The following is a 14,370-nucleotide window of genomic DNA, read 5'->3' on the forward strand; positions in this document are numbered from 1 at the left end:
GACAAATTCACAATCATAGGAGAATTTAATATTTAATACACTTTTCTAAGTAACAGAATAAAATTGATATAGGTTATTTTCAAGTGCACAGCGAACATTTACCAAATATAACCAGAGAACATGAAAAGACTCAAGAAGATTTCAAATGATTAAATAATTCAAGGTGAGTTCTCTGACAACAACCCAAGTAAACTAGAAGTCAATGAAAACAAAGGTAGTTTTAAAATAAGGCCACATCTTTTTCAATAACTTATGAGAAATCACAGTAGAAATTAGAAAATAATCTCGAACTTAGTGAAGATAAGAATAAACCATATCAAAATTTGGTGGACGCAGTTAAAACTACAGAAATGCCAACAGCCTTAATACCTACAACTGTAAATGTATGTATTAGAAAATAAGAAAGGCTGAAAATTAGTTAAGTATCCACATCAAGAAGCTGGGGGAAAAAAAAAACAGAAAATAAAATGTAGGTACAGAACCGGAAGCAGCATGAGTTCCCTTCCCTTTTGTGGTCATCACTGAAGTGAGAGCAACCAAAATGAAGTTCAATCCCTTTTTGACTTCTGACCAAAGCAAAACCACAAAAGGCATTTCAATGCACCTTATGTCTTCCCCTTTTTCCAAAGAGCTGAGAAGTACAATGTTCAATCCATGCCCATCCGAAAGGATGATGAAATTCAGGCTGTATGAGGACACTATAAAAGTCAGCAAACTGGCAAAGTAGTCCAGGTTTACAGGAAGAAATATGTCCTCTACACTGAACGGGTGCAGCAGGAGAAGGCAAATGGCACAACTGTCCATGTAGGCATTCACCCCAGCAAGGTGGTTACCACTAGGCCAAAACTGGACGAAGACCACAAAAAGATCTTTGAACGGAAAGCCAAATCTTGCCAAGTAGAAAAGTAAAGGGCAAATATAAGGAAGAAACAATTGAGAAGGTTTATGAATAAAGTAATCTTATATACAAGCTTTCATTAAAACTTGAAATGAAAAAAAAAAAACCTAAGGAAAGTAGGAAGAGGAAAATGATAAAGAAAAGAAACTAATGAAACATAAAACAAACATCTATTAATTGAATTGACAGTCTAAACTTGGCTCTTTGAGATTATTATAATTGATAAACCCTGTCATGACTAAGAAAAAACTAAGGAAAAGCACAATCTCCACCATCAGAGAAAAGAGGACAGCCATCACTACAGAGCCTATAATCACAAAAAGATAATAAGAGAGATTTATGAATAATGTTAATAAATCTTAAAATATTAGATGATTCTTACAAACAAAACTTACCAAAACTGACACAAATTTTAAACTTGAGTTGTCTTATGTGTATTAAAGAAATTGAATCTGCAATTTAAAATTTTCCCCAGAAGGCCCAGGCATGGTGGCTCCTGCCTGTAATTCCAGTACTTTGGGAGGCCTAGGTGAGAGGATTGCCTGAGCCTAGGAGTTCAAGACAAGGTTGGGCAACATGGCAAGACCTCATGACTATTTTTAAAATTATTTTAAAAATTAAAAATAACATAAAATTTCCCCAAAGAAATCTCAAAGCCCAAATGATTCTAACAGGGAATTCTACCAAAGATTTTAAAACAACATAATGTCAACCTTATTATAAACTCTTACAGAGAAAAGAAAATAAAGGAAGACTTCCCAACCCATCTTATGAAGCTAGCAAAATACTGATATCAAAACTTGAGAATGGCAATATAAAAACATAAAAGTGCAGTCCAATGTGGCTCATAAACACAGATATAAAAATCCTAAGTATGTGCAAATCAAATCCAGATATACAAAAAAAGGATAACATCACAACAAGTTTGCTTGTATCCCAGGAATATAAGTTTGGCTTACCATTAGAAAAATCAATATATTTCACCCTATCAACAAAATATAAATGAAAAATCACATGATCAAAATACATACAAAATAAACATGATAAAATTCAACACCCATTCATGATAAAAACACTTAGCAAAACAGAAATAAAACTTATGTAATCTGATAAATAATATCTACCTGAACCCCCCCCCAAAAAAAAACCCAACAATAAACCCCTAGTTAATAATATAATTTTCCTCCCGCAGTTAGGAACAAGTCAAGAACGTCCATCATTCACTACATTTATTCACCATTATAAAAGAGATCCTAGCCAGGACAATGAGCCAGAAAAAAAAGTAACAAAAATGATAAAGATTAGAAATGAAGAAATAAACCTGTCGAATTTATAAATATGATTATAGAGAAAATTCCAGAAGAATCTACAGATAAACTATCACAAATAATAAATATGTAAAAGACTTTGGCTAGAATATCAATTTTTAAACACCAATTTTATTTCTATAAACGAGCAACATATAGAGAATAAAATTTTAAAAATACTACCAACAATAGTTTCAGGAAATATCAAACATCTAGGAGTAAATTTAACAGTATTTGTATAAGTCCTCTATCTTGAAGTCCCAAAACATTACTGACAGGTGAAATGATAGGAGAAATGATAATGAGAAAGAAATGATAGGAGAGATCATGTTCAGATTCAAAGACTCAATGTTGCAAAGATATTAGTTCCACCCATATTATCGATAGTCAATGTAATTTGATCAAGATTCCAGCAAGTTTTTTTTATGAAAACATATATGCTGATTCAAAAATCTACATGAAATTGAAAAATACCAACAATTGTCAAGATGATCATAAAAACTAAAAACTAAGTAGACGACTTACATTTCCTATACTAGATACCAAGACTCAGAATAGCTAACTAAGACAGCATGAAATGGACTAGCCAGGAACAATAACAACAAAAAAAAAATGGAAAAGAAGCAGGTACAAAACAATTCTTCACCTGATTTGCAACTGTATACAAAAATAGACAAATATAGTAATTCCAACAAATAGTGCAGATATTAATTGGTCAGGAGAAATCCTGACCTTTCCCTTTTCAAATCACTTTCAGATGGAAGTGTTAAAATAAAGGTGAGACATACGGCTGGGTGCAGCAGCTCACACCTGTAATTCCAGTTCTTTGAGAGGCCAAGACAGGTGGGCCACTTGAGGCCAGGAGTTGGAAGCCAGCCTTGCCAACATGGTGAAACCCCATCTCTACTGAAAATATAAAAAATTAGCCAAGTGTGGTGGCGCACACCTGTAATCTGAGCTACCTGGGAGGCTGAAGCACAAGAATCACTTGAACCCAGAAAGCAGAGGTTGCAGTGAGCCAAGATCATGCCACTGCACTAGAGCCTGTGTGACAGAGCCAGACCCTGCCTCAAATAAATAAAATAAAGGTGAGAAGTAAAACAATAAAGCCTCTAGATGAAAACATAGGAAAATATTAGTTGTCAAATATTATTTAATAATAGACAGATCCCAAAAGTATTAAAGGAAAGGAGTGACAAATTGGTATTAAGATTAAGAACTTGTTGGGCCGGGCGCGGTGGCTCATGCCTGTAATCCCAGCACTTTGGGAGGCCAAGGCAGGTGGATCACAAGGTCAAGATACAGAGCCCATCCTGGTCAACATGGTGAAACCCTGTCTCTACTAAAAATACAAAAAATTAGCTGGGCATGGTGGTGCGTGCCTGTAATCCCAGCTACTCAGGAGGCTGAGGCAGGAGAATTGCCTGAACCCAGGAGGCGGAGGTTGCGGTGAGCTGAGATCACACCATTGCACTCCAGCCTGGGTAACAAGAGCGAAACTCCGTCTCAAAAAAAAAAAACAATATTAAGAACTTGTTTAATCAGAGGGTATCTTTAAAATAATGAATAGGAGACTATAAAAAACTCATCCAGAGTATATAAAGAACTACTATAAATCAATAATAAAACAGCATACAACTCTTCACCAAAGAAGATACACAGATGGCAAATAAGCCTATGAGAAGATGCTCAACATCATATGTTGAAAAGTAAACATATAATGAAAATTGCAAATTAAAATGAGATATCCAGTACACTCCTAAAAGAATGACTAAAAGTCAAAAAGCTAATTAATCCCAAATGCTGGTTAGGATGTACAATAGAAACTCACATTCACTGCTAGTGAGAATACAAAATGGTACAACCACTTTGGAAAACAGTTTGGCAGCCTGTTAGACAAAACTAAACATAGTTTTACCTTAGAATCCAGCAGTCATAGTCCATGGGATTTACCCCAATGACTTGAGAACTTACGTCCAACACAAACCTGCACACAAATATTTAAAGCGACTTTACTCATATTGCTAAAAACTGGAAGCAACCAAGACGTCCTTCAAAATGTAAAAGGATAAATGTGATACATCCATACAGTGGAATATTATTCAGCAACAAAATCAAACATGTATTAAGCCTTGAAAAGACACGGAGGAATAAAAATGAACGTTGCTTACTGAAAGCCAACCTGAAAAGGTTGCATGCTGAATGCTTCCAACTATGTGACAATCTGGGGCAGGCAAAACGATACGGACAATAAAAATATCAGTGGTTGCCCTTGGTCAGGGAAGGGAAGGATGAATAGAGGGAACAAAGGGCAGTGAAACTATTCTGTATGACACTGTAAGGTAGATACGAGACACTATGCATTTGTCCAACCCATGGAATGCACAAAACAGAGAATATATCCTCATGCAAACTATGGGCTTTAGTTAATAACAATGTATCAACACTGGCTAAACTTACTACATTAATGCAATATGTTAGTAATATGAGAAACTGAGGAGAGACAAGGTATCTCCATAATGGTATCGCTCCATATTATCTGCTCAATTTTGGATAAGCCTGACACTGCTCTAGAAAAGAAAGTACTAATTGTTTTTTCTAGACTTTGTTTTTTTAGACTAGTCAAGTGCAGTACTGAGAAGAGGGAAAGAAAGTATTAATTTTAAAATACATATGCCCAGTAGAAAAATAGGCCAAGGTCTTAAACAGGAGCTTAGCAAAAAAGAACAAATGGCTGACAAACATAAAAACTACATCAGCATAAAACTCAAAATAAAAATCAGATACCACTACACATATCAAAACAGCTAAACAATAAAGGCACAGGCCAATCTTGTTCAATCCATGGCCCGCATGAGGCCCAGGCCAAAACGGCTTTGAATGTGGCTCAACACAAATTTGTAAACTTTCCTAAAACATTGTAAGATGTTTTTTGCTTTTGTTTGTTTGTTTGTTTTTTGCTCACCAGCTATCATTAGTGTTAGTGTATTTTATGTGTGGCTCAAGACAATTCTTCTTCCAATATGGCCCAGGGAAGCCAAAAGATTGGATCCCCTGGGAGAGGTGATACTAAGTGTTGCTGAGCTGGGAACAAAGGCGCTCTCATCCTCCACTGGTAGGAGAGGAAGCCAGGACTGTCACTGGCTGGCTGTATCCACTGTGGCCCAGAAGTACAGAAAAGTTCATAGCCACACTTATTCAAAATAGCCAAAAACCTGGAAATAACCCAAACATCAAGAGTAGAAGAGTAATTCTGGTAGGTTCATATAATGGAATACTATATCCCTTTCAAAATAAACACAGTTCTGCTGTATAGCAACAGGAATAATCTCATAAAAATATTGAATGAATCAAGCCAGAAAAAAATTGTTTCATACTATAAATTCAATTTAGTTCAAAAAAAGGTAAAGCTAACATGTGGTATCAGAAGCCAGCCAGGACAGTGGGAGGAGGGCTAGTGACTGGAAGGGGCACAAACACGCTCGGGGTGCTGGCTCACAGAAAATCTCATGAAGCTCCTCACCTAAACGTGTGCACTTTCCTAGGCAGATGTTTTTTCCCCACTAAAATAGTCACTTAAATGTACCAACGAAGAGCCTTCAAATAAATGGACACATTTCTGGCTTCTCTGAGAAACCATAAGCTGGCTGGGGCCCAGTGGCTCATGCCTGGAATCCCAGTATTTCCAGAGGCAGAGGCAGGGGATCACTTGAGTCCAGGAGGTTGAGACCAGCTTAAGCAACATGGCGAAACCCCATCTCTAAAGAAAACACAAAAATTAGCCGGGCATGGTGGCATGAGGCTGTAGTCCCAGCCACTCGGGAGACTGAGGTGGGAGGATGGTTTGAGCCAGGGAGGAGGAGAGTACAGTGAGCTGAGATCACACCACTGCACTCCAGCCTGACTGACAGAGCAAGACCCTGTCTCAAATAAAAATGAAAAAGGGTCGGGCGTGGTGGCTCACACCTGTACCGAGGCAGGCAAATCACAACATCATGAGATCAAGACCATCCTGGCTAACACAGTGAAACCCTGTCTCTACTAAAAATACAAAAAATTAGCCAGGCATGGTGTCACATGCCTGTAGTCCCAGCTACTCAGGAGGCTGAGGCAGGAGAATCACTTGAACCTGGGAGGTGGAGGTTGCAGTAAGCCAAGATCACACCACTGCACTCCAGCCTAGGCAAAACAGCAAGACTCCATCTCAAAAAAAAAAAAAAAAACACTAAAAAGAAGAAATCATAAGCTATGGCAATAACCAAATGGAGTGGAGTAGGAGCCTGCTCCTCTGAACAAAATAAGAGCTTTGCCATTCACCCAGTCCCTAGAACTGGCGAGTAATTGCCACTACCTGTTACCTTTAAGGGCTTCACTAGTTTGCATGATTGTCTCACCAACAGACGTGAGGTTTTCACTTCTATTTTAAGAGCACAGAGTCTTTGTTCATGGCAGTTTATTAGATCACATAAATTCTTAATTTTAGTCCACTAAAGCAATGGTTTCCAACTATGCTGAGAGAAATTTTAGGGGAAGGCACCTCGGAAGAGTAGGCTCTCTCTAAATCCCTGACCTCTTCAACCTGACAGCTCTGCTGCAGGCCTTGCTTCTCAGCCTTGACACACAGTGGAGTCAGCTAGGGGGCTTGAAAAGCACTGGCGATCCCCTCCGACACACACACACCCCACAGGCTCTGATGGAACGGGACTGGGGTGAGGCCTGGTCACTGGGATCTTTAAAAAGCTCCCCCAGGAGATTCCGTAATGCATAAGCTGCCAAAGGTGAGAGCCCTGTTCCAGGCCTTGCCATGATACTTCATGTGAAGAAAAGTTCTATGACAAAAAATAGCTTGAAAAATACTGCTACTTTCTTGAAAGCAAAGACATACTATCTCTGTACACACAGACAACATAAAGGCCATGAAATATAATAAGCATTCCAAAAATGTGGAATTGACTTTATCTAATAAGGAATTATGGTTTACTATGGCTTCTCCCAAGCTTGTTTTTTGTGAAAAATCAAGACTTTGCACCCATGCGATGTCACTACCTAACACCAAGATTATAAAAGCTTTAGAAGTTACCTGATCATACTTCCTTCAAAATGCTAAATACTCTACATTTCTAGGCTAGACATGGTGGCTCACGCCTGTAATCGTAACACTTCGAGAGGCCGAGGTGGGCGGATTGCCTGAGCTCAGGAAACCAGCCTGGGTAACACAGTGAAACCCTGTCTCTACTAAAATACAAAAAATTAGCCGGGTGTGGTGGCATGGCGGCATGCACCTGTGGTCTCAGCTACTTGGGAGACTTGAGACTGGAAAACTGTTTGAACCCAGGAGGCGGAGGTTGCAGTGAGCCAAGATCATGCCGCTGCACACCAGCCTGGGCAACAGAGCAAGACTCCAAATCCAAAATAAATAAATATTCCAAATTTCTGCCTACCTAAAAAGTTCAACTTTGGATAGATACCTGACATTGTTAGAAAGTTACTATTTTAAGTAGAAGCTGTCTCCATGAAGCAAGTTAAGCCTGAGGGTCTTACAGTTCCAGCTGCCTCCTGCCTCTTAAAAAGGTAAAGTAATCTCAGCACTTTGAGAGGCCGAGGGAGGTAGATCACCAGAGATCAAGAGTTTAAGACAAGCCTGGCCAACATGGCGAAACTCCATCTCTACTAAAAATACAAAAAATTAGCTGGGCATGGTGGCACGCGCCTATAATCCTAGCTACTCCAGAGGCTGAGGTGGGAGAATCACTTGAACCTGAGAGGCAAAGGTTGCAGTGAGTTGCGATTGTGCTCCAGCCTGGGCAACAGAGCAAAACTCCATCTCCAAAATAAATAAATAAATACTCTAAATTTCTGCCTACCTAAAAGTTCAACGATGGAGAGTGGAGGGTTTCATCCTTGGATAGATACCTGATATTGTTAGAAAGTTACTATTTTAAGTAGATCACGAAGATCCTGTCTCAAAAAAAAAAAAAAAAAAAAGTTAAAATCCTACTACCCCTAGCTTATGCTATGGTGCCCTCCCCTTGGGCTCCTGAATTCATCCAAAAAAATCTAAAATTCTTGAACTGGTAATCTAATCAGGAAAAGATTTGTTTATACATTGGGCTCATGGTCTGCCTGTCTCTGCTCTCTAGAAATGAACTAAGTATTATAAATTTCCCTCCAAAAGGAAAAAGAAATAGCAGGAGGCCAGGTAACGGAGCAAGCTAAAAAGAAAAATTTTGTACCATTCCATTGGAAAAAACAGATGGAAATCATACAAGATTCCAAAATGTGGTTTCCTTCAAGGTCACATTATTCCCTATTAAGGTCACATTATTGCTAAAATAATTATGATACAGAAAAAAAGCATATCTCACTCATCCTATCCCCAGGAGAGTGCTAGGGACACAGCAACTGCTGAATGAATGCTGCCCCCCTCCATACCCATGAGGGTCACTTCTCATGTCCTTATCGAGCGACTACTTCAACTAATATTCTTTGGGCCTCTTCTTATTCGTTTCTTTAGGTTTCAATTTTAACATCATTTTCTCCAGGAAGTCTAGACTTCAAGTGCCCAATCTGTCACCAAGAACACTGTTTCTACCATTACAAGGATACCTAGAGATCTCATGTCTCTTGTCCAGCTTTGTATTCCTAGACCCCAGCACAGGGCTCACCTGTCACAGAAGTGCTTTAAAAATGGTTGTTGAATACATGAATTAATCCACATGACGGGCTTTATATCTAGCAAGGCAGAGCACTAAAATGCACACCATTTTTCTTGTTTTTTTGAGGCTGAGTCTCCCTCTGGCACCCAGGCTGGAGTGCAGTGGTGTGATCTCGGCTCACTGCAACCTCCACCCAGAAGTGCTGGGCTCAAGCAATTCTCATGCCTCAGCACTCCCAAGTTACTGGGACTACAGGCGCCCGCCACCATGTCTGGCTAATTTTGTTTTTTTTTTTAATAGAGACGGGGTTTCACCATGTGGGCCAGGCTGGTCTAGAACTCCTGGCCTCAAGTGATCTGCCGGCCTCAGTCTCCCAAAGTGCTGGGATTACGGGCGTGAACCACCATGACAGGTCTAAAATGCATGCTTTGGACTAAAAAGGAGATCAGTTCCCAACTCTGCCACTCACCGGTGGACCTTCCAGATCAGGTATCCAGGCTGGGCACAGGGGCTCTCACCTGTAATCCCAGCACTTTGGGAGGCCAAGGTAGGCAGATCATTTGAGGTCAGGAGTTGGAGACCAGCCTGATCAATACTGGTAAAACCCCATCTCTACTAAAAAAACAAAAAAAATTACTCAGGTGTGGTGGCTCACACTTGTAATCCCAGCTACTCAGGAGGCTGAGGCAGAAGACTCACTTGAACCGGGAAGGTGGAGGTTGCAGTGAGCTGAGATCGCACCACTGCACTCCAGCCTCGGCAACAGAGTGAGACTCCAACTCAAAAAAAAAAAAAAAAAAAAAAAAAATTCAGGTATCCGCTCTGAGCTTGATTCCCTTATCTGCAAAAATCCCTACTTCCCAGCTGGGCATGGTGGCTCACACCTGTAACCCCAGTACTTTGGGAAGCTTAGGAGGGCGGATCACCTGATGTCAGGAGTTCGAGATCAGCCTGGCCAATATGGTGAAACCCCATCTCTACTAAAAATAAAAAAAATTGCCAGGCACGGTGGTGGTTGCCTGTAATCCCAGCTACTCGGGAGGCCGAGGCAGAACTGCTTGAACCCAGGAGATGGAGGTTGCAGTGAGCCAATACAGTTCCCCTGCACTCCAGCCTGAGAGAGTGAGACTCTATCTCAAAAAAAAAAAAAAAAAAAAAAAAAAAAAAAAAAAATCCCTTCATCCCTTGCAATTTTCTTAGGAATAAAATTCATAATGGGACAACAGAGAAAATAAAACCATTTCAATTATGAGAATCATGATTAGCACAGTAACGGATAGAGCAATGTTCCTTAAACATTTTGGTTTCAGGACCCTTTTATACATTTTTTTTTTTTTTGAGACGGAGTCTTGCTCTATCACCCAGGCTAGAGTGCAATGGCGCAATCTCGGCTCACTGCAACCCCCACCTCTTGGGTTCAAGCGATTCTCCTACCTCAGCCTCCCAAGTAGCTGGGGCTACAGATGTGTGCTACCACACCTAGCTAATTGTTTTTACATTTTTAGTAGAGACGGAGTTTCACCATGTTAGCCAGGTTGGTCCTGATCTCCTGACCTCATGATCCACCTGCCTGGGCCTCCCAAAGTGCTGGGATTATAGGCATGAGACACCGCACCCAGCCCTTTTAGACATTCTTAAATGCAGTCCTTGGCTGGAAGCAGTCGCTCATGCCTGTAATCTCAAAACTTTGGGAGGCTGAGGTGGGAGGATCAATTGAGCCCAAGAGTTCAAGACCAGCCCAGGCAACACTGTGAGACCCTGTCTGTCTGTCTCTCCCTCTCCCCCCCATATATATATATAAAATATATCTGTAAAAAATATATATTTTATATATATACTAAATATATATATAAAGAGACCCTCAAAGACTTTTTAGCTAATGTAAGTTATATCTATTGATGTTTATCCTATTAGAAATTAAAACTAAGCAATTTTTAAAACATTTATTCATTTAAAATATCTATTACATCTTAATATTGTTTTATGAAAAAATATATCTTCCCCAAAAATAGTAAGAATGGTTTTCATTTTTACAAATCTTTTTTCTTTTTTTGAGATGGAGTCTCACACTGTTGCCCAGACTGGAGTGCAGTGGCGTGATCTTGGCTTACTGCAATCTCCACTTCCCAGGTTCAAGCGATTCTCCTGCCTCAGCCTCCCAAGTGGCAGGGATTACAGGCACCTGCCACCATGCCAAGCTAATTTTTTGTATTTTTAGTAGAGAGGGGGTTTCACTATGTTGGCCGGGCTGGTCTCAAACGCTGGACCTCGTGATCCACCGACCTCAGGCTCCCAAAGTGCTAGGATTACAGGCATGAGCCACCATGCCCGGCCTATGAATCTTTTTAATGTCTGGATGAATAAAAGACAGTTGGATTGTCATATCTACTCTGCATTCTCTCTGGTGCAACCTGTTCTTTTTGACTGTGATCCATGAAGATAACGCAGCATGACTCTTAGGTATTGCCACCACCACCCAGATTCGTGCTAAGGTGTCAGCAGTTGTGCCCACAATTGCTTTTGTACGATTAGTGCAAAAATTAACCAAGTGAAAAAGTCTAATAGTCTTAGTCTCATTATGGTATTTACCTTACAGAATCTGAAATCTCAGGGAACCCCGAGAGGTCCACGAACTACAGTTTGAGAACCACTTTGCTAGAGGAGGACTGGTGTTAAGAACGGAAAGGTTGCTTTTAAGCAGGTCTGAGGAAGGCCTCTGTGAAGACACTGAAGCACCTGGAGCCACAGACTAGTAAAAGGTGTTTCTCAGTCTAGGAAATGGCAAGTGCCCCCAGACAAAAACTAACGTGGTATGAAGGAACTCAAAGGACCGTATGCCAGAGCAAGGAAAGAGAAATGAGAGCCAGGCAAGGCCTGAGCCACAGGATCCCGTAGGACGTGGGTTTCTGTTCCAGGGATGAGGAAGCCACTGCAGAGTTTTAATCAGGGTGTGGGTGTGGCCATCTGCTTTACATTTAACAAGATCATCCACGCTGACAGCAGGGCAGTGAGAGGCTCCTGCAGCCTCCAGCCGGGAGAGGGCGGCAGGGCCAGGGGCTACCGCTGCAGATGGAAAGAGGTGGGGGCCCACAGTTAATACCTTCCCGAGGTAGAAGCCGCAAGACTAAATTAGGAAGTGTGCCGGTAGATAAGAGAAATAGAGTAATAATTCCCGAGGCTTGAGGGGAAACACCAGGTGGACAGGGAGACCATGGATGAGACGGGGATACTGGGGGAATAGGTGCCCCGCCTGTGCCAGTGAAAATTTTACATGCTTTCTCTATGCTAAGCCTTCTTCCAAGTAACTGAGACACTGCACCTTACATTATTTTTGGCAGAAGGCATATTAACAAAACAAAACAAAAATATTAAACATCTAACAAATTAAGATCAAGGCCAAAACAGTGGGAGACGCAACAAAGGCTTCCTTCCAGACACCATCAACCACTCACCAAAATTCTGAGCGCGGTTGTCATCCAACTAGAAATCTGCATACCTGGGTCACGGTGCAGCCAACATCTCACAGAGGCCCGTGAGGTGTGCGAGCGCTCATTCAAACACCTGTCGGCCACGTCCACGTTTCCCTCACGTGTGAGTTAACTCTACCGAGTGCAATCACGAGAAGGATGCCTGCTTTGGTGTGGCCTATGAGTGCCTTTACGTCCATTCCTACCCATCACCTCTTTCTTCCTAAACACAAAATTCACATAATCCCTTGTCGTTTCCAGGCCCAACCTTTTTCCGGGGCACCTGTGTTCTTTGGTCACAAGCTCTTTAACGAGCCTCAGTTTACTCATCCCCAAGAAAAGGGGAACACCTGAGTCACCAAGCTACGCAGTTAAATAAAAATCAGTGGAAGTCAAGGCATAATCCACGGACTCCCATAGAGTCCGAGGTGCCTACTCCCCCCTAGAGCCCCTTCAAAACCCTTTCCAAACGCGGAGCACCGCTCCAGCTGCACGGGTGACCGGGACCAGGGACCAGGCCTGGGGGGGGAACCACAGCGCCCACGGGAAAAGGAGCGGCGCCCCCCGACCGCACTGCCCTCGACCTGGGACCCGCAGCACCGGCGAGGGCGCCCCGTTCCCCCGCGCGGGAGAGTCCACTCCTCAGGCTCCGGGCTGGGGCGGAAAGCGGGTCAATCCCTGTGACTGCGGGACGGCCACGGTCTGAGGGTGCCCGCTGGCGTCAGTATGCCTGCTTTTAAATTCTGGGCCTTTCTCCTTCCTTGGAAAACAAAATTCGAGTTATTTCATGAGTTTAGTAAGGTACCGCAGAGCATAAATTAGTGCGGAAACACTTCCTGTCGCCTACTGTGTACACGATCTAGCGCTCCCCACATAACACTGACGCCTACTGTGTGCACGACCCACGGCGCTCTGCTGAGGCTCAGGGTTCAAGTTCCCGGATCACAATGGCGCCTACTGTGCGCACGACCTACAGCGATCCCCAGATAACACTGGAGCCTACTGTGTGCGCGACCCTGCGCTTCCCTGACAACAATGGCGCCTACTGTGTGCACGACCCTGCGCTCCACGGCCTCCCTGTGGGCCAAGCCCCACGTCCCCGGGTCAGCGGGCGCCGCGCGGGGCCGGGCGGGGGCGCCGTCCGGGAGGAGCGCCGGGCGCGGAGGGCGCGACGTCCGCAGGCCCGGGCTCCGGCCAGGCCGCCTCCCCACGCCGGCCCCGCGGCCCTCCCGCCCCTAGACGGGACACGGGGCGGCCACTTTCCCTCAAGTTTACCGCGGGCGGGCCGGCGGGGGCAGGGCGCGCGGAAGAGGCGGCCGCCCGCACCCTCGCCCGCCTCCCGCCTCCCGCCTCCCGCCTCAGCCACCGCCCGGCCCAGGAAAGTAGGCCCAGCGCGCGGAGGGGCCGGGCGGCGACTCGCCCGTATCATTCCGCCCGCGCTGCGGCCCGCCCGGCCAGTCGGCGGCGGCGGCGGCCCGGGTCTGCGCGGCCCCCGCCCCCGCCCCGCCGCTCCCGGCGCCCCCCGCGCCGCATCCGGGGACTGGCAGGGCGCGGGCCCCGCACCGGCCGCCGGCGGGGCGCGAGGGCGCGGCCGCGGGCCTTACCGGAGTCGCCGCGCGCCTTGCTCTCCCTGGGCTTCGGGGGGCGGCCCCGCGGCATCGTCGGCGGCCCGGCTCGCACCCACACCCACTCACACTCACTCACACTCACACTCACACGCGGCGGCGGGGGCGCGCACGCGCGGGCACTGGGCCGGGGGCGCGCCTGGCCGGCGGCGGAGGCGGGCGGAGCGGCCCGGCGGCGGGCGGCCCGATCCGAGCGCCGCCGGGCTCACGGGGGTAAGGCTCCCGAACGCGCGCACCGGAGCGCTCGAACCACGCCGGCCTCGGCGGGTTCCATGGCCCGCGGGCCGCGGTGGGGGCGTTAGGCGCGGGCGCGGTGGGGGCGGGGGCGGCGCGGGGCGCATGCGCGACGCCGCGGGGCCTTCGCGGACGGAGGGGAGCGCGGGGGTCACCGGGCCGGGCCGCGGGCCCTGGAGCTCG

The 14,370-nt window shown here is 44.8% G+C and overlaps 1 protein-coding gene across 6 annotated transcripts in view; it reads right to left on the reverse strand.

Moving 5' to 3' along the window:
- The window catches only part of ZNF236 (zinc finger protein 236), a 156,212-nt gene extending 142,211 nt beyond the window's left edge, over positions 1-14,001 (reverse strand). For 4 of the 6 annotated variants that reach the window (XM_021673529.2, XM_021673528.2, XM_064379009.1 and 1 more), the window contains exon 1: positions 13,933-14,001. In XM_021673529.2, the coding sequence (XP_021529204.2) occupies positions 13,933-13,987 (55 nt within the window). In that variant the 5' untranslated portion in view covers positions 13,988-14,001. Of the gene's footprint in view, positions 1-12,313; positions 12,766-13,932 lie in introns of those variants that run through there. The other 2 variants (XM_012465427.3, XM_064379006.1) reach the window with 2 other exon arrangements.
- Between the last annotated feature and the right edge of the window lie 369 nt (positions 14,002-14,370).

The sequence above is a fragment of the Aotus nancymaae genome, unplaced genomic scaffold, assembly GCF_030222135.1.
Source record: "Aotus nancymaae isolate 86718 unplaced genomic scaffold, 86718_ANA_hifiasm-v0.15.2.pri h1tg000020l, whole genome shotgun sequence".
Classification (NCBI taxonomy): domain Eukaryota; kingdom Metazoa; phylum Chordata; class Mammalia; order Primates; family Aotidae; genus Aotus; species Aotus nancymaae.